The sequence below is a fragment of the Lactuca sativa genome, chromosome 3, assembly GCF_002870075.4.
Source record: "Lactuca sativa cultivar Salinas chromosome 3, Lsat_Salinas_v11, whole genome shotgun sequence".
NCBI classification, from domain to species: Eukaryota; Viridiplantae; Streptophyta; class Magnoliopsida; order Asterales; family Asteraceae; genus Lactuca; species Lactuca sativa.
In genome coordinates, this window is record NC_056625.2 from 74,016,938 (window position 1) to 74,036,188 (window position 19,251).

General features: G+C 35.7%; 2 protein-coding genes across 2 annotated transcripts; both read right to left on the minus strand.

The window, feature by feature from the left end:
* Positions 1 to 2,057: 2,057 nt before the first annotated feature.
* Positions 2,058 to 5,062, minus strand: LOC111879052 (AT-rich interactive domain-containing protein 2). Its single transcript, XM_023875528.3, has 2 exons — positions 4,601 to 5,062; positions 2,058 to 3,341 (listed from the first exon to the last, which is right to left on the minus strand). The coding sequence occupies exon 2, from the start codon at positions 3,326 to 3,328 to the stop codon at positions 2,219 to 2,221; it is 1,110 nt and encodes a 369-aa protein (XP_023731296.1). The 5' UTR covers positions 3,329 to 3,341; positions 4,601 to 5,062; the 3' UTR covers positions 2,058 to 2,218.
* A 2,434-nt stretch (positions 5,063 to 7,496) lies between these two features.
* LOC111879043 (UDP-glucose 6-dehydrogenase 1) lies at positions 7,497 to 9,416 on the minus strand. The gene has a single exon (XM_023875519.2). It carries the CDS (start codon positions 9,098 to 9,100, stop codon positions 7,646 to 7,648), a length of 1,455 nt encoding a protein of 484 aa, XP_023731287.1. The 5' UTR covers positions 9,101 to 9,416; the 3' UTR covers positions 7,497 to 7,645.
* Positions 9,417 to 19,251: the final 9,835 nt, after the last annotated feature.

The following is a 19,251-nucleotide window of genomic DNA, read 5'->3' on the forward strand; positions in this document are numbered from 1 at the left end:
GGTAATAGTGTATCTTTCATCATCTGTAGCAATTGAAGCTTGATTAGAATATATAGAATATTCAACACAGAACATAAAACATAAGTAAAAGTAGTTAGAATAACTAGTATACAACATACATTAGAATAAGTAGAATAATTTGAAGTGAACATTTTATCCAACCACCATGCATAGAATAAATAAACGTAAACCATAATGCTTAAAATATTTAAGGTATACATAACTTACAATATCTAGAATAAATCAAAAGAAATCATTATCACATAAGAATATGTAGAATGTTTAAGGAAGAATGATGCAATGTTGGCATTATGTCGAACACCTGGTGGGTAGAAGTTACACATATCAAATTAACATGTCAAGATCAACATCAGATTCAACAACAAGGTAAACATCATGTGCAATTTCAGATAGCAATTAGATTCAAGGTGCAAAATCAGAAATCAATTTCAAAACCAATCAATCGATACATACTCAATCAGAATCATAAATCAATTTTGACTCAAAGTGAATAAGTCTCGATTCTTCAAAGACGAAACTTCCAACGAATCAGAAATTAAGGTAGAAGAAATCGATTAAGTTGAATAAAAAATAAAGGAAATATAACTAACCTTTTGGCGTCTTGAGAAATAGAATTCGTTTGAATTCGTTGCTACTAGTGCTGGTATTTTGATTATCATTCACTCCCTCAGTCTTGTAACATTTGTTGGTTGTAGCAAGGTTATGGTCGACATGTTCATCAAAACTCAACTGATGCGACCGAAGGTCAATGGAAGGGGGAGCATACGATTTTGTGGTTGCCGATGGAAGAGGCAATATGGAGGAGGCATAAGTAGAATACATATGATATAAGAAGCTAGGGTTTAATAGTTGGTCAAAGAGATTTTTATGGTAATTTCCATGAATTAAGGGATTTTATTTTAATTATTATGCTAAAGTTACATAATTACCCTTATTACAATTTTTAATTATTTAATTATTCTTAAATTCCTATTGGTGCATTCATGCACACAATAATTACTAGAAACATTTGAACCTCTTTCTCTCTCTCTCTCTCTCTCTATATATATATATATATATATATATATATATATATATATATATATATATATATATATATATATATATATATATATATATCGAAAATGTTTGCACCAAGAGAGAGAAAGAGAGGAGGGGGGTGATACCCCCTCCTACCTTTCACCTACCCCACACCTAGGGTGTGGTGTTCCTAGGTGCAATTTGCTAAACCGCACGATTCCTTCCGGCCCTAGAAACAATTTCCTAAATGTGTGCTTTCATCAGTATTGCATAGGGTATCAAGAAACCAATTTGTAGATAATCAAGAACAATGAAATCTTGATTTCATGCTTAAAAATGAACATCAAACATATAGAATACTTTGCTTTGTTTGATGCTTTGAGAGACAATTAATTTGGCAGAGTAATATATTGCTTTTTATGTGTGTATTTTCTCAAAAAAAAAAAAAACTGAACATCTTTGTATAGAGAGAAGACGACCGAAGTTAAGAGCCGGATCATTTCATTCGGAAACTTTGTTGCTATCGGTAGTTTTTAAGTTCCTATTAACATTAAACTTACGATTGTTATGAGGCCTAATGAAAGTATAGATCGATCCTTAGCCTAAATAACAATAACAATAACAATAACAATAATAATAATAATAATAATAATAATAAATTCTTGAATAATAATAATAAATTCTTGGACGTGGAACTTGTTGACACCCCCTTGGTTGTCCTTCATTTACATGAATCAATAAATTAGGCTAGAAGATGAGCAAAGCGGTAAACACAAGTAAAAAATCTAATGTAATAGAATGTTTTGCAAAACACCATGTATGAAAAAAAAATATGTCGACAAAAATTAGTTGTACTTTTAGTTTCAATCAAGCAATGACTTAGGTTTAATCAGTTTCAAAAGAAATACAAAATAAAAATTGTGTAATTTAAAAGTATATATTACGTCAATTTAAATTATATACCAGTTTTGGATAACCAAATAGTTAAAACACAATAGTGAGTCAACGAAAAAAGATTCTAACAAGAAAATCAAAATTCCAATCTGTATATGCAACTCATCAAAGATTCTAAGTTTCTAACACGAAAATCAAGACCCATTCCAACAAAACTTAATATACAAAACGAACGAACTAAAACAAGTCATCTAACAAAGCCAAGAACAAGAACCACCTACTGTCAAGACGATTTTGCCCCAACTTCCGGTTGGCCCTCTTCAAAACCAACAACCACATCAGCACCACCACCACCACCATAACTGCCGCCATCACCACCATCTTCAGAACCAGATTCATCAACTCCATCGAAACCAAAACCTCCACCAACTACAAAATCATCATCTTCTCCACCACCAAAACCCCTACCATAGCCTCCCCGCCACTCATCATCATCACTATCAATATCCAAAAATCTTGATCTGTTTTGAATTGCACGTCTTCGAAGTATAAAAACATTGAAATAATAACTCACAAGTTCCTTCATTGTTTTATAAGGAAACGTAATCGAGAGTTGTTTCCATAAGCTTTTCCCAACAGATCCGGTGTTCAAATACACCACCTCATGAAAACGTCTCTCTTCTTCATCACTCCATTTGTAAGCAACTTCTTCCCCCATTTCCAACATTCCCAAATCAACAAACTTCTCACGCCCAAGCGATTCCATCAGTTTCAGTCTCGCTTCCTTCACATGTTGCTGCACACATCTAATCGAACCACCATCCAAGCACTCACAATTTGAAAAGCCAGAACCGGAATGTCTGATTCCATTGGAATTGTTGATTCCGTCGGAATGGCTAATTCCGTCAGAATCACCGATTCCAACGACAGAAACTCCCAAGAAACGTTCAATTCCACTATTGTTTTTATAAGTTCTCGCCAGCTCAGGGCTGAATTCCGGGACATCAGCTTGATGATCTGGTCCGATTGGAATCGATTTCCTGGGAGGGCGATTCATTAGAGATGAGTAGATATCTTCGTAACAAAACAGTGGTCGCCTTGGGAAGTTGTTTTCCAAGAATTCAGAGAAAAGATTAGGGCAGTAAACAGGCACAGATCCGGAATCGGATTCATCAGTTCCGATTCCGGTCACCAACGGTAAAGGTGCAGTTGTCTCGAACTCTTTGGGAACCATGAAAGGGACAGTAACATTTTCACTTTCCAGACTTTCATCTGAACGGAAATGCTTACGTCCATCATCAGTAAATGAAGCTGACTTATTTCCATAGTCAAGATGCTTCGGGTGCTCAATGAACTCCTGAAGATCTTCATTAAAGGCTCGTTTGGTTCCCATCACTATTCGCAATCTGTAATGAAATCCAGAAGTAAATGCAACAGAGTTGAGACAGAATGTGCAAAAAAATGAATGGAACCGAGTTATGCATGGAATTACAGATCAGTCCTTGCCAAAAATGGGGAAAAGAAACTAAAGTTATATCATTGTCGGTGTTGAGAGAGAATGGGAGAAATAATTACCATTGATATACAGATATATGTACACATATATATATTAGTGAAGTATCGGAAATCGTATCTTGGTTTTTATAACCCTAAGGATTACAAACATACACATATGGTTACCTAAAAAGAAAAAACATGAGAGAGAGAGAGAGGGTGACTTCACACTACATAAAAGGTATGCACAAGCGAAGGGTAAGCAGATATATAAACAAGAAGGATATACAAAAATCAGAACAGAAGATTGATTTTCCTGCATCAAGACAAATCCTGTGATCATTCTAGGAAACTTATACAATTTGCAGTGAACCTTACAACATCCGGTTGAGACAATAAAATAGAAATTAGATAAATGCACCAAAAAACTTCAAATCGGATACAAACAACAAATCGTGTAATGGAACGTATTTAGAAAGGTAAAACAACAAGATTTGTAAAGATGTGAAATCATAATGATAAATTGATGTCATTAAAGTGGCCATATAAGTTAAGGTTGGTTCTAAAGTTTTAGTCCAACATGAAGCAAAAGCAGTGTCAATCACATTTATGTTTCGAATAATGTCAATAAAAGCCTTAACAAATAATAACTTTTGGATTATAAAGATACATAAAACAAACAGATTATTTATAAGATGGATGATTAAAATGTCTCTTTAACTCAGTAACACCATCACAGCTTCTTATGCACAATTTAAGCAAATAAAAGACAAACTTCTCGGCTATAACTATGAACACACTACTACATTAGTGTGCATGACATAGTGGTATGCTCGAGATAAACAAATTTTTGACATATGAAAACATGTTATTAGGGCATTAAAATTCCTTTCAAAGATTTTGATTGTAGTTTAGAAATGGGATAATTAACATTAAAATTAAGAATTACACAAACTTGCATTCCATATATCCAAAACCTTACATTTTAAACAGAAAACATCCTAAACTTATCAATCTGGACGTATCTCAGGTACTAGGACGCCTAATTTAAGCAGGTAAAATTATCCCCAATTTTTTTCTTGGAACCCTAACCCTAAACAGTAATATATGCATAAATCAACAAATTTTCAATCAATACGAATAATAAATCGTAATTAACGAGCATGCTTACCAAATCCCTCAATCAATTTACAAAGAAAACGAATTTTTCCAACACGCGCGCTTCAAAACCCTAAATGTAAATTATGCTAAACAATCTACAATTTACGATCAATGAACATAGGGTTATTTGCGAGGATCAAAAATCGACCAAGAGAATATCACCGATCGAAAGGGAAAAGGTTTAAATCGGAAAATTGAACGACAAACCCTAACCCTAAAATTAGATAAAAGAAACGAAATAAAGAAAAATTAAGATCGATCGATAGATCAGGAGTAGTTTAGAACTATTGAAAATTTAAATTTGACTATCGATTTAGAAGAACAAGATAAAACGAAGCCCGATCCGGAGAGACTTCGAAGAATACGATGAAAAGAGGGGAGAATCAAGAATGGATACGGTTCTTGTTTATCGAAAGCTAGGAGAACGGTTCGGATATGTTACCGGTTTGGCCAAATTAAGCCGGTTACACGTGTCCAGTAGCCTTTCCTTTGAAAACCCGCTTGTTTATAAAACGTGCCCTTATGCAATGTCTTTTTACATATATGGCCCTTATTAGTTAACGATAAAGTTTAGAGGACCGATGTGGGATGCAAAGCATTCACCATCCACTCGATTGTTGATGTGGATCTTTGCTTTTGACTTTTTATCTTTTTATTAAATACACAACCACAAATCTATTCCTACGTGGAAATGGAATGGAGTGATTTAATATAAGATATTATTAATCTAACTGTATTTTTATTTAATATAAAAAAATAATTTAAAAATAAGTTTTCTAAAAATGATCAAAACTTTTGGAATAGTATTTTTTACCATTATGTCACAATCGGAAGAAATGACTTTTATTTATTAGGATAAATTCTTTAAGTATCATTTGATTCTTGTAATCTTGTTAATTTATATTAATAAAAAATCAATACATATCGACATAAGACAAATGGATAACAAATTGTGCCGCTAACTCTTTCTAAATGACAAAACAATATTTTTTTTTAAAAAAACAATATATATGAATCTAAGATATATAACATTAATATGCATGACTCGTTAGACTTTGTTGAGGAACTCCACCACCTCTGGTGTGAAAAAACTGAAAGTATTAAATGTGAAATGTATAAACACATGTTGATTTTCAATGCATGCATTCTCGTGTTTTTCTAGTTTGCATTTGACGGCTTTCAAAACAGCATGCCCTGTTGTAAAACTATCGCTTCTCAAACAAACGATAGAGGAGGTCCCAGTAAGATTCACACAGGCGTGTTTCACAATTATAAAAATATATTTTTCTTATTACAAAACATTTTGAATTGATATCAAGATGTTGGATCCGATATTCAAGATTACGAACGTGTAAAAAAAATATTCCAGAATTTTCAGAACAAATCTGAAATCTGATAAACGATTCGGAAATTTTAATATATATATATATATATATATGTGTGTGTGTGTGTGTGTGTGTGTGTGTGCGCGCGCGCGCACGTGTGTGTGTTTATTAAGCCTAACAAAAAATTAAAAGAAAAACAAAACAAAAGATTATTCCAAAATAATTGTGGATCAACCATGCAATATGCAATGACAACAAACCAAGCATGTATGTGATCTCTCCTATAAAGTTGTAAGTTTCTTTTCTCTTTAGCAGTCTAACTATTCTTTTTGTGGGTTTTTAAAAGGGTTGTGTTATAAATACACTACGGCCCCTCCCTTCACTCACATAAATAGTCAAATTAGGACGACATACAAACACTGTTACACTCACATGGAGGGGAAGAGGGGTACACAACATTGGGGTCAGATACACGTTGGTTTGTTGTCATTGCATGGTTGATCCAAAATTGTCGCCTCTCCTATGAAGTAGGTTTTTATCTCTTCTATGGTTATGTGTGTAGAGGTTTTTATTATTCATTTACTTCAACTTCCAATGCACATTGTCACCTCTCCTATAAAGTAGGTTTTTATCTCTTTCGAAGCCTTTGTTGTAGATTTCACATACAAATCGGCTTGTTGATGTTCGTGGTTTTGGTGAAAGTGTCGTCATTTTAAATTTCGCATAAAAGCCCCGATGACCCATTACAGCATGAAATGGTTCATTTAGAGCAGTGTTATTTTTGTAAACAATGTCTAAAAACTTGATAATTTTCTTAAACACCTTATTTATAAAGGTTAGTTTAATGAATATCATTTTAATATATTACTATTAACTTATATTTAATTTCTTTAAATGTCTTGAAACTATTAATATTGTATTATATCTTACTATATGAATAAAGTACAATGTCTATTATAATCAAAGTAGTTCTTGCTTTATTAACTTTTATGCTATATTTTCTTATATATCATATAAATTATTTACTTTCATTTATTGTCATCATTCTTTTATAAAATATATACAATTTATTACTTAAAAATGTACAAATCATGGATTGGAAAATCATTGGTCTATCATTTACACAAACAAACCTTAGGCAGGTATGTATGATCACATAAGGCTGATTTGACACATCATTTATGCGTGAACACCATTTCCAGACCTTTGTAGTCATGGTATGGCGTGAGGTGGGCCCCCCACTCATTATTTCTCTCTCTTCTTCTCCATGCATAAAGACCGTCCTCTTTGGTTGTGATGTGTTGGTAAGGTTTGGATGTGATAGATGTGTTTTGACGCGTTAAACTGTGATGGATGTGTTTTGACGCGTTAAGCGTTCCCGTTAGCCTTACTTTTTAGGATTCCACTCGCCAACTTTTGGCATATCACTACACGGCCAACCATTTGTTTCGTTAATGCATGCATTTCCATCACCGCTTACTTTTTATCATGTTTATTATTGTTATATAGTGTCCATAACTAATTAATATCCTTACGAAGAAGAAAAAACAAATTATAGCAACAATCTCTAACTCTAAACAACTTATTACTTAATTAAAACTACACTTACATCAAAACCGTAACTAATTAATTAATATCCTTATGAATAACCAAAAAAGAGCAAAAATGAAACACTAAACGTTGGAAAGTTAAAAGTTTAACCTAATTAACCAATACTACTCCATCTTAACTCAAGCAACGGCAGGCATGTCCTTCAACCATGGGTCCAACGGCTTCCCAATCGAGTAAACAATAAACCCAATCTGCCTTAACTTTCCCACATCTACAACATTCCTACCATCAAAAACATAAGCTGGTTTCGGCATATTATCAAAAATCTTCTTATAATCAAGACTCTTAAACTCATCCCACTCGGTAAGAATACAAATCGCATGAGCATCCTTTGTAGCTTCATAAGCATTATGAACCACTTTAACACTTTTCCTAACAGTCTCTTCATCTATCTGAATCGTTGTCGACCCTGAAGGTTGGTCCCAGTCGAACTTCGGCATCGAAAGATCCTTCATCATTTGCTCTTCTGGAACCTGAGGATCATATATAATCAACTGAGCTCTATCCGATAACAAACCTCTACACACATCAATCGCCGGAGTTTCCCTCGTGTCACCGGTGTCTTTCTTGAAAGAAAACCCTAAAATCGCAATCTTTTTTCCTGACACCGTGTTAAACATGGAAGACACAAGTCTGTTCACAAATCGATTCTTTTGGTAATCATTGATCTTTATAACTTGTTTCCAGTAGTTTGCGACTTCGGGGAGACCATTGCATTCGCAAATGTAAACTAAATTCAAGATGTCTTTTTGAAAACAAGACCCACCAAACCCAACACTCGCGCTTAAAAACTTTGACCCGATTCTTTGATCTTTACCTACGGAATAAGAAACTTGGGTAACATTGGCACCTGTTGCTTCACATAGAGCTGAGATTGAGTTAACAGAAGAGATTCTTTGTGCTAAAAAAGCGTTGGCAGCGAGTTTGGAAAGCTCAGCAGACCAAAGATTAGTACATATGATTCGTTCTTCTGGGACCCAATGAGCGTAAACATCTTTTAATGTTTTAATGGCTTTTAACCCTCCCGGAGTTTCTTCTCTACCTCCGATAAGGACACGATCGGGGTCAAATAAGTCGGCGATTGCAGTACCTTCAGCGAGGAATTCCGGGTTTGAGAGGATTTGAAATTCGATGCCTTTATTGTTGTGGGTGAGAATCTTTTCTATGGCTTCTGCTGTTTTAACGGGAACTGTTGACTTTTCAACTACGATTTTGGAGGATTTTGATACGTCGGCGATCATACGTGCAGCGCTTTCCCAGTACGTGAGGTCGGCGGCTTTTCCGGCACCAAGTCCTGAACTTTTAGTTGGAGTATTGACGGAGACGAAGACTATATCTGCTTGTGCGACATTCTTTTCAACTTCGTTACTGAAGAAAAGATTCTTGCCTCTGCATTTCTTTACGACGTCGTCGAGTCCAGGTTCGTAGATAGGGAGTTTTTCACTGTTCCATGCTGTGATTCGAGGCACGGAGACGTCGACAACAGCCACTTCGATTGACGGGCATTTTAATGCTATGACAGCCATGGTTGGACCTCCGACATACCCAGCTCCGATACAACAGATTTTCACCATTCTTGTTTATATTTTCTTCTTTACTCTCCTGAAACTGAAACTAATACCAAAAACACATTTAAAATGACAGGAATTATTCAACAAGATCGATCAGATGGCGGATCTTTGCGAGAGAAAACCCCATGATAACATAAATATATACATATTTACTATTATAAAGAAATTTAAACAGAATATTAATAAGTCAAAATTCAACAATTTCCGTATCAGATAATCAAAACCAAAAATATGGCTTCTTATAATCCAGATCTAGCCTTCCTTCACAATATCCATATATAACGTATAGATTAAGAACATGAGAGACGAATAAGAGCAAGCGAAATCCGTTAGTTAAATTTACCAAGAGAACAAGGACGTGGAACATATCTAGCCGGCGGCATGAGGATGAAATGCAACAAACGTAAATCCCAAATTAAGTAACGTACAGATAAAGTGGAGTAAGAATTTACCTTTGTTTGTGGTACGCGAAGAAGAGTGAGAGGAAGTGGCAGATCGAGAGAATAGATCCAAATGGAATGGAGGTGGTAGGGAGATTATTATGGAGAAAAATGTGGAAATCAGTAAGTGATCTGAGTGAGAGCTGGAGATACAGGTGGTACAGGAAACAGTTAGCTAGTGAATTTTTTTTATTAATTCATACCACCGTGAAAACAATTAATTTTATTGTTATATACTGCATTTTTTTGAAAATCTTTTATAACTAATAAATAATATATAATAATTAATAAATGAAATAATCCTGCATAATAATATTTTGTCATATGCAATAATTACAGTAGCATTGTTATGTATGACAAAAAAAATCTCTCAATAAATACACATCTTATCTTGATACATGTTCTTTTTCAAGCCCTCCTATTCTTTTTTTCATGCTCATTTTTTTATCTAGCAAATACCTAAAATGCCCCTTTCACTATAAACACCATTGACCAACGCATACTAAAATAGATACACTTTCTAACTCCAAGAACGAGAAATCATTGAAACAAAGCTGAGGCTCTGCAAGGAATATTTAAATTCATGTGATTCGATTTCGGATCAAAGCTTTTGTTTCAAGTCAATTTTGATTAAAGCATGTTCATTCAAGTCATTTTCAAGGCTAGCGCCTATTTGCTTTGAAAAAAGAAATTCACTTCCATCTTAGTGTGTGTTCTTCCATCTTAGTGTGTGTTCTTCTGTACGTGTTCCTTTGTGGGTGTTCTTATGCTTTAAACAATTAAACTGTAAATTTCTGAAAATCAAAATCGTGGAATCTTATTATGTCTACGTATTATTTTGTTTGATTCATATGATTTGTTTTTTCTCGGTAAATATGGGCAAAGGGGAGTAAAGGATAAATATTAAACATGTTGGAAGTATCCACATGGTCGCAACAAGTTTGTGATACTTTTTCAAATTGCATGGTCATTATGGGTTACACCCAAGACATTATTTAAACCGACAAAAAAAGGAAAACTAGAGGGACTAGTTTGTTAACTTGTCAATTAAAAACTAAAAAGGTTGAAGTGTAATTATATTGGATTTGAATTGTTAAGTATATATAGTTGTTAGATTAAAGGATAAATATATAAAACTAATCAAGATAATTAGGGATTTAACCTTGGGAACGGGTCCCATAGAAAAGAATCAGCTTTTTCCTTCTTTTTTCACTCCCTCAAGATTTTCTAAGGTGTTCTCGGCCTCCCCCCTCATCAAGCTAGGTTTTTTTGTTCGTAATCAACAAGAGAATTGACCATAAGAAAGGTATGTTTTTATGACAACTAGGAAATTCCTATCAACAACCATCACAGTGATTAGCATCGACAAATAATAAGAAATAGAGTTTTTCATATTTCTGGAAAATATGATCAGATATGTTATGATTTTTAAGTAAGAAAAAGATTAATAGGGTCAAAAAAGAATGACCAAAAAATTATACCACTATTAATAATGGTCAATATACTTAGAAAGTACACAACAAAGTGTTCCCAATGATATAAACATTGTCAAAAATCTGACTCCGATTGGAGGATTTATGATTTTATAATAAGTAAAAAGCAACTGTATTAAACTATTAATAATGCTATTAACGTCAAAATAGGATAAAGAAATCAGTTTAGTTTTGGCTAACATCATTAAAATAAAATCCGTAGTACTCTGAGAGATAAGAATTCTAAAAATAAAATGGTCAAAAACGAAGTTCGTATAAAGAAGATATAGTTTTTAGAAAAATATAATATACAGGTTAAAAATAAAAGTTAAAATTTGGCAACGTAACCTTAAGGAAAGTTATAGTATTAGTAGAGAGCTAAACAAATATATAAATAGGATAAGAAACAAGATACTTATAAGGAATAAAGGAATTTTTATAAAAGATTTAGTGATGCACGCCAAGTGCGCGCCATGCTCGATGCGCAAGTATGACACCCAGATTCGTCGAGATTGGAGAGACGTGGACCATCAGAAGAATGACATGTATCAAACCTTGGATGGAGCCACGAGTCGAGTGCGGGACGCACATGAAGTGTGTCACACACATAAGCACTATAAATAAAGGTGCTCACTTTCTGAATTCTTTACACCCAAAAATCTCTCTCTCTCTTACTCCCTCTCCCTTTCCATTTCTCTCGATCTATCTCAGAAACCCTCTCAATGGAGCGACACTTCAGATGTAGTAGCAAGGATATCCCCGATCTCATTACTAAGGTGAGTTCACAACCTCATTTTACTATTTAAAAGGTTTTACCGGGGAGGGGGGTATACTACATCTAATGGCTCACAACAACATATGAACAACAACATGCAAACCCTAATTTGATCTATGTCTTCTCTAGTTGAACACACCATATGAACAACAACATGCAAACCCTAATTTGATCTATGTCTTCTCTAGTTGAACACACCATATGAACAACAACATGCAAACCCTAGATATATGTGTTGTAATTGAAAATCACATAATAAGGATTAAGATACATTTGATTGTTATTTAGTAATAACAATCCAAAACCTTATAGATCTTGAGCTTGAGAGCAAGTATCACAAGTGTAATACATCTAATGGATCACAAACACACTTAGTAAGAAGATGAGTTATGAAAAGGAAGAAAAGCTCTAAATTTCTGTTGGAACTCTCTAGGGTTTCAAGGTGGCTGAAAATCATAAGTTAAATGGTCTTTATATGGTTAGGTGACTTAGAGCCAAAGCTAGGGTTATGATAAGGAAACCCTAATTACTTTGCTCATGGACCAAGCAAGCCTTAAACCTTCCATAAGATAGCCTATGGCCGAAAATTCTAGAGCCTCTCTAGAAGATTTTCGTCCAAGCCTCTTAGGAGGGTTATACGGCTTCTTCCTTAACTATCAATAAATTACCAAACAGCCCTTACACTTTTAATTAATACAATTAATCCCAAAATTAACTCCATATTAATTTCTAATTAACAATTAATTAATAATACGGTTTCTAATTAATATATAATTTCCATAATATATTAACAAATCATTTATTTCAATTTATTAATCAAATTAATAAATTCTTCCTATTTCTCAATTAATCATCCTGTTTAGTTGCTAGTGTGAAGGCAACCCAAAAGGACTATGCTACTATCATTTTAAGTACACACCAAATATAGTTATGGCTTAGACACCTAATCCAACAGTCTCCCACTTTGATAAGTCTAATAACTATAGTTGCAAGTATGAATTCAAAAATTGACTAACAAATTGTAGCTCTCAAAGCCTCTGCCGAATTCTGACCTAGTCAGTAACGTGTCCTAAGATAAGTGATCATATAATCCTCCGTTCTGCAAGATATCATGCGGACAAATGACATGGAACATAATCATTCTCATTGTCTAACAATTTGTTTCCCAGATTCTGATTTGCAATGACAAAGAACTTAATCGATCACATCAACTCAGTCATGACCGGGCCCGACACATAAGTCAACACCAGATCATCGAGGGGCCCAAGATATCGCTTTTCCCCTTAGAGCAAAAGGAGCAGATAAACTTTGACTTATATGCTTGTACTATTTACTCATCAAACCATGCATAACAACATGTTTTATAACATCACGTTACTGATGTGTTTACATATTATCAATTCACAACCAACTCGCAAACAACAACTCATATATTTGCATTTAAAGATTATACGATATTATCGTCTTAGAATTACTCGTGATAATGTAACTGTTGGAATAGTGTCTAAGGCTGCAACTATATTAGGCAAGTATTTGATCCGGTTGTGCATGGTCCTTTTGGGTTGCCTTCACCATAGCAACTTGATAGGATGATTTATTAAGAGAGAGTAAATATTATTAATATATTATGTGAATAATATAATGAATAATATATTGTTATTTGATTAATATAAGTCATAGAATTAATTAGAATTAATTTGGTGACTTAAAGAGATTAATTAAATAAAGGGGTATAAACTGTCAATTGTTTGATAGTTAAGCTTTAGACTGTAAATCCATTTGGATATGGTATGGACGAATTCTAAGAGGTTTAGGATAGCTAAAATCGTCCATATGCTTATCTATGGAATGGATTTGGATAGCCTTAAGAGAAGATTATCCAATTAGGGTTTAGGTTGTAACCCTTAAGGAGTCTACAAGTATAAATAGACCCCATGACATAGGGAATTCGATACCTCTGAAAAAGCAAGAGAACTCTGGTCGAATTCCTCCCCTCTCCTCTCTCCTAAATCATTCTAATTGCTATTGGTGTTTGTAAGCCATTAGAGGAGTGACACTTGTGACTCTAGAAGCTCCAAGACCTCAAGATTAACAAGGAACTCAAAGGTATGATTCTAGATCTGTTTCAATGTTGTTATTTAGCCTAATTAGTCATTAGAAGTCTTGGATTCAAAAGCATGTTTAGTAGAAAGCCTAGATCCAAGCATTAGGGTTTTGCATGCGCACATAGGAAAGTTCTTATGGCCAAAACCCATCAGTGGTATCAGAGCCTAGCTTGGTTTTCTTTAAATTGTTGCTTGATTAACTGAAACAAACCTGCAAAATTCGATTTTTTGGTTTCTGTGTCACTGACTCGGCGAGTCCCAAGGTGGACTCGGCGAGTAGGCCTGACTCGGCGAGTCCCCTTGTGCACTCGGCGAGTCCAGGCGTCAGGAATGACCAGATTCGGGATTTCTTTGTGTTTATCTTATGGAAACTTACCTTAATGATAATAGATCAACCTAAATCCGATTTTATGATATATATGACTATTATCTTGATCTAGAAAAGGATATTTATCAACTAATTAAATATTTAATTTCCTTATATGATAATTAATTAATTATTTAACTATTTTGGTAATTATCTTTCAAAGAAATCTTGAATAAATCAAATATAGATAATTAGGATATTAATTATTAATTGGAATTATTTGTTATTTGATCCTCCATGTTTTAAATGTTTAAAACCTACCCTCATGTTTTGAAATTTACTTTTGTGATTAAAAGCTTTAATTTAGACAACTTAAATTTCAAACCCTAGATTTTAAAAGTTTTAAAATACAACACTATACAAATATGATATTACTAGAATAATATATATATGTATAACTAAATGCTAGTCTTACCGTTAGTAGGCCTCATTCACGAAGCCGATCTATAAGGTGGGTATAAGGTTGCGGCCTATAAAATGGCGCTTAATGGGTGTACACTCACACCCACCGCTTGCTTGATTGGTGGAGGGTCGTTAGCCGAACGGGTAGGATAGGGCAACCTCATTCTCTCATTAAAAGTATAATAAGAAATATAAAGTAACTACACATATTTTTTCAAAATTTCCCAATCCTAGTTACTTTAGGAAAAGTGAATTGATGCAATCCCATGAAATTACACTTTGCACCTTGCTAAGATGTTAGTGGAGCGTGTGTGGTTTACCGGCACACTAATTGGTTCTAAGCGAAGGTGGCAAAGGGTGATTCATTGTTTATCATAGTTCGATGGAGCGTGTGTGGTTTACCGGCACATCGAATAGGTGATTGTTACAATGAAGGCACCATGTGAATTTGCATGGTAATTCACACCCGCTTTGTGATCCTCGGCATCCCAGTCACAAACGAGAGGGGCATATCGAGATTTAAACATGCCATTGAATAGTTTCAATGAATCTCATCCGAACCTAGGAATTCTCAAAAACACTTAGGACTAATAGTTTAAGTTTTGTGATGGAGAATTAGTGAATCGTCATTCACTTACCTTCAATTTATTTGCATGTTAGATTACGGCATCCCTTTTCTAGTATGTAAATGTTATTGTTGGATCCTAGCCCTAATTTTCTTATTGGGTGATAATTAGGGATTCTTATTCTAATCTATCTTTGTCCTTTTCTAATTGTAGATGTCGAACGCAAACAACGCTGCTGCTAGTTCTTTCACGTTGATGAGCCTTTGCCAAAAGGTCACCTTCAATGGAACGAACTTTAGCGAATGGATAAGATACATTCGCACCATTGCTCGCTATGAGGATAAGGAGTATGTCTGTAACGCCCGCAAATCCAGGCTAGTCAATTTAGAGGCAATAGGGGTCGAAAACGACTTTTCGACAAAAGATTATTTAGAATAAATAATCTTAACCAAGTTGTAGAGTATGTCACAAGGTTTCCGTACATATAAAGAATGCCGAAATCCGAGTTATAACGAAGAAGTTATGATCCGTCGAAGTTTTACGGCAAAACCGGCACGACACCGGGAAGCGTAAATAGTGAATTTACGATAGAGCGAGATTTAGCCTTAGCGATCTAAACGAAAGTCGTAGAATATGTTAAACTAAGAACATCGATAAAAAGAACGTCCAAATCTGACTTCGTATGAAGAAGTTATGATTTTTCGAAGTTTCGGACTAGCAGTGTACAGCCCGAAATTCGAATATTTGATCGAGCGGTTTTTAGCCGACACGACCTAAACGAGAATCGAAGATCTCGTTGAGAGTAGCGTAACGAGAAAAAGATGGGCGAAAACGGATGTCGGATGAAGAAGTTATGAGGATTTAACGAACCAATCGTGTCCCGGCCCGTTAATAATATAAAGATTAAAATCGAGCCAAAATTAGCCGACGAAGTCTAAACGAAAGTTGTAGAGTACGTTCCCACCTTCGCGTGGATATAAAGAACGTCAAAAACGGAGGTCGTACGCGAAAGTTACGAATTTTTAAAGTTGATGGTGCAAATTGCGAAATCTGATACGAGACTGGTGACGTGGCGCGTTGTGGGCCGTCCGATGAAGTCTCAGATCTCGCTTCGGATCATGCCACGAAGCCTCGCCCTACGCCCCGCGTACGAGATCCGGAACGCCCCGCGTAACCTCGGTCTTATCCGATCCGAAGAGGCTAACAGCTGGAGTCGGTCTGGCATTCTTATCCGATGACTACGCCCCGCGTAGGTCCGAGGTACGCCCAGCGTACCGAGGCCTCGCAGGGCTATAAAAGGGGCCCGATTTTCCTTCATTTTTCACACCTTTCTTCACTCTCTCTCTAACTTCTTTCTCTCTCTAAGTGTTCTAAACATCCCCAAACCCTAGGGAACCTCCCTAGCACCCTAGGGAAGCCCCGAGGCTCCCGGAGTCCCGAGAAAAAGGAGTTTTTCGGTTTCGAAACGCTGCTCCAATTAAGTCCCGGTTTTCGATAAAATTCGCTGTAAGTGTGCTACGCTTACGCAATTTTTAATATAGCTTTCAAATAATTATAGGAATGTTATTAGGTCCTTAAAATAATTATTTGGGCTATTATTATGAGTTATATTGAGCGTTATTAACGCTTAATAATACTCGGACTAATTAATTTGTCGCGGTTATCGTTAAACTAAACCCTAGTGGTATCGATACTAGGTTTTATCGAAGGAATATCGTTTTGAGAGTATCGAAGCGCTGTCCGAGTGCTGAGTCACCACCTACTCAGGTGAGTGCATGGTCCCTTTCATCTTACACATAGATATGAAGTATTTTATATAAACTACGTGCTATGTGTACATATTATCTGAATACTTGCTGTCTATGCTGGATGAACGTTTTATACATGTTTTAAAGAATTTAAACTGTATACGTATTTTATATATACGAATATGTTGGGTATGAGATGGGTAGATGAATGATGAGAGATAGAAGATGATGTGCGTATACATTGGCAGCTATAGACTTAGTGCCTATGGGACAAACACCGGTAGCTAAGGACTTAGTACCTGTTAGACGTTGGTAGCTATGGATTTAGTACCTGTTGGGAATTGGTAGCTATGGACTTAGTACCTATTAGTTAGACGCTGGTAGCTAAGGATTTAGTACCTGTAGGAATTGGTAGCTATGGACTTAGTACCTGTTGAACATTGGTAGCTATGGACTTAGTACCTATTAGATAAGACTGGTAGCTATGGATTTAGTACCCGATGAATAGACTATAGCAGCTATGGAATTAGTGCTTTATGAACGAACATTGGCAGCTATGGATTTAGTGCCAGTCCTATAACCCTGGAAGTAAGGGTCTTCGGAATAAACGAATGCAGGATAGATGACTCTTAGGTTAAATCCTTAAGAGTACAGAAGATAACGGGGATGGGTAATGGGGTTAATTGTTTGATGATTAAACATAACAATTATATTATTGTGGGTTGAAAACCCTATGTACTCACCAGGTTTCCCAACCTGACCCACTCAGTCTATGTATATCACAGGTGACGAAGTGAAGTGACATTACGCTGAGAGATTTAAAGAGATATAGATCACTAGTGTAAATCATTGTAAGTTCTGTTTATGCTTATGTTTCGGTATTAACGATGACATCCCAAACGTTTTAAAATGAAATAAATACGTTTCCTCGAAAATGTTTTAATAACGTATTTACCATGTTTTTCTGGGAACAAATTCCGCAACCTTTTTATAAAATGAAGTACTCTGATTTTTATAAAGCATAAACAAAAATCGGTCTTTTCTGGCCGTGATTTTGGGGATGTCACAGTTGGTATCAGAGCATTAGTTTAAGCGAACTAGGAATATGGATTTATTTCTAGACTTAAACTTAGAATGCTAAGCGATGATTGTGAGGTGTGAGCACTAGCTTATTTTAGGAATGATGCCTAAAATGCTTTTATGTGCTAAATACTTGTGCCTGATATGCTGTTAGTTGTTCGGATCTATGGTCTGTTGCCGACCGGATCTGGAAACCTTATGTGTTTAGGATTCTAAACGTACGAATACGATATTAGAACTAGCATGTAAACGTTTCAGAGTGATAAGGATGATTTAAACGTCAATCCTAAGTAAAGGTCTAGAATTCACCTCATTAGGTGTATAGATCAAGATGGTAAGAACCCGTAGAGGAAACGTAAACGCAAATGGGAACAGGAACCAACCCCCAGTGGTTCAGCAAATACCTATTGTAGAAGAAGTTGCGCCTGAGCCAGTCACCATGGCTGGAGTTCAAGCCATGATTCGGGCTATGTTGGCTGAACAAAGGGAAGAAATGAGACGGATGTTGAATAGGGACGAACCTACTATGCCCATTGAGCAACCCGAACTGATTCCCGAGCAATCTGAGGAAGGGAACTACAGCCGCCAAGTGAGTCAAGTAGGGACTCAAGGTGAGCAAAGGGATGGCCCAGAAGGGAGAAACAACAAGGATGGGCGGATGTACAAGAATTTCTTGGGTGCGAAACCACCAAGTCTCTCCGGAAGCCCAAAGCCGGTTGAGATTATGGATTGGATCTCTGAGATGGAGATGGTGTTTGAAAGTTGCAGCTGTAACGAGAATCAGAAGACTGTCTTTGCTGTAAGACAACTGAAAACTGGAGTCTTGAGCTGGTGGAAGCTATTGGCAGATACGATGCCACAAGGAGAAGCCTTAAGGATGTCGTGGGAAGAGTTTTTGGAACAGTTGAAAATGCAATACTGCTCAGAGGTAGATCTGATAGACCTAAACAACGAGTTTCAGAACCTGAAGAAAGGGAAGATGAGTGTTGATGAGTATGCCACCGCATTCACCGAGAGGATGAAGCTATTCCCCTACTTGGTGCCTACTGAACTCTCCAAGATTGATAGGTTTGCTAACGGACTGCCCACTGACTTTGGCCCAATGGTCAAGATGGCAACTACCTTGAAAGCAGCTGTTAGGGCAGCTAAGAACGTAGAGGCCCAGATAAGAGAAAAAGGTCTAGAAAAAGATAAGGCAG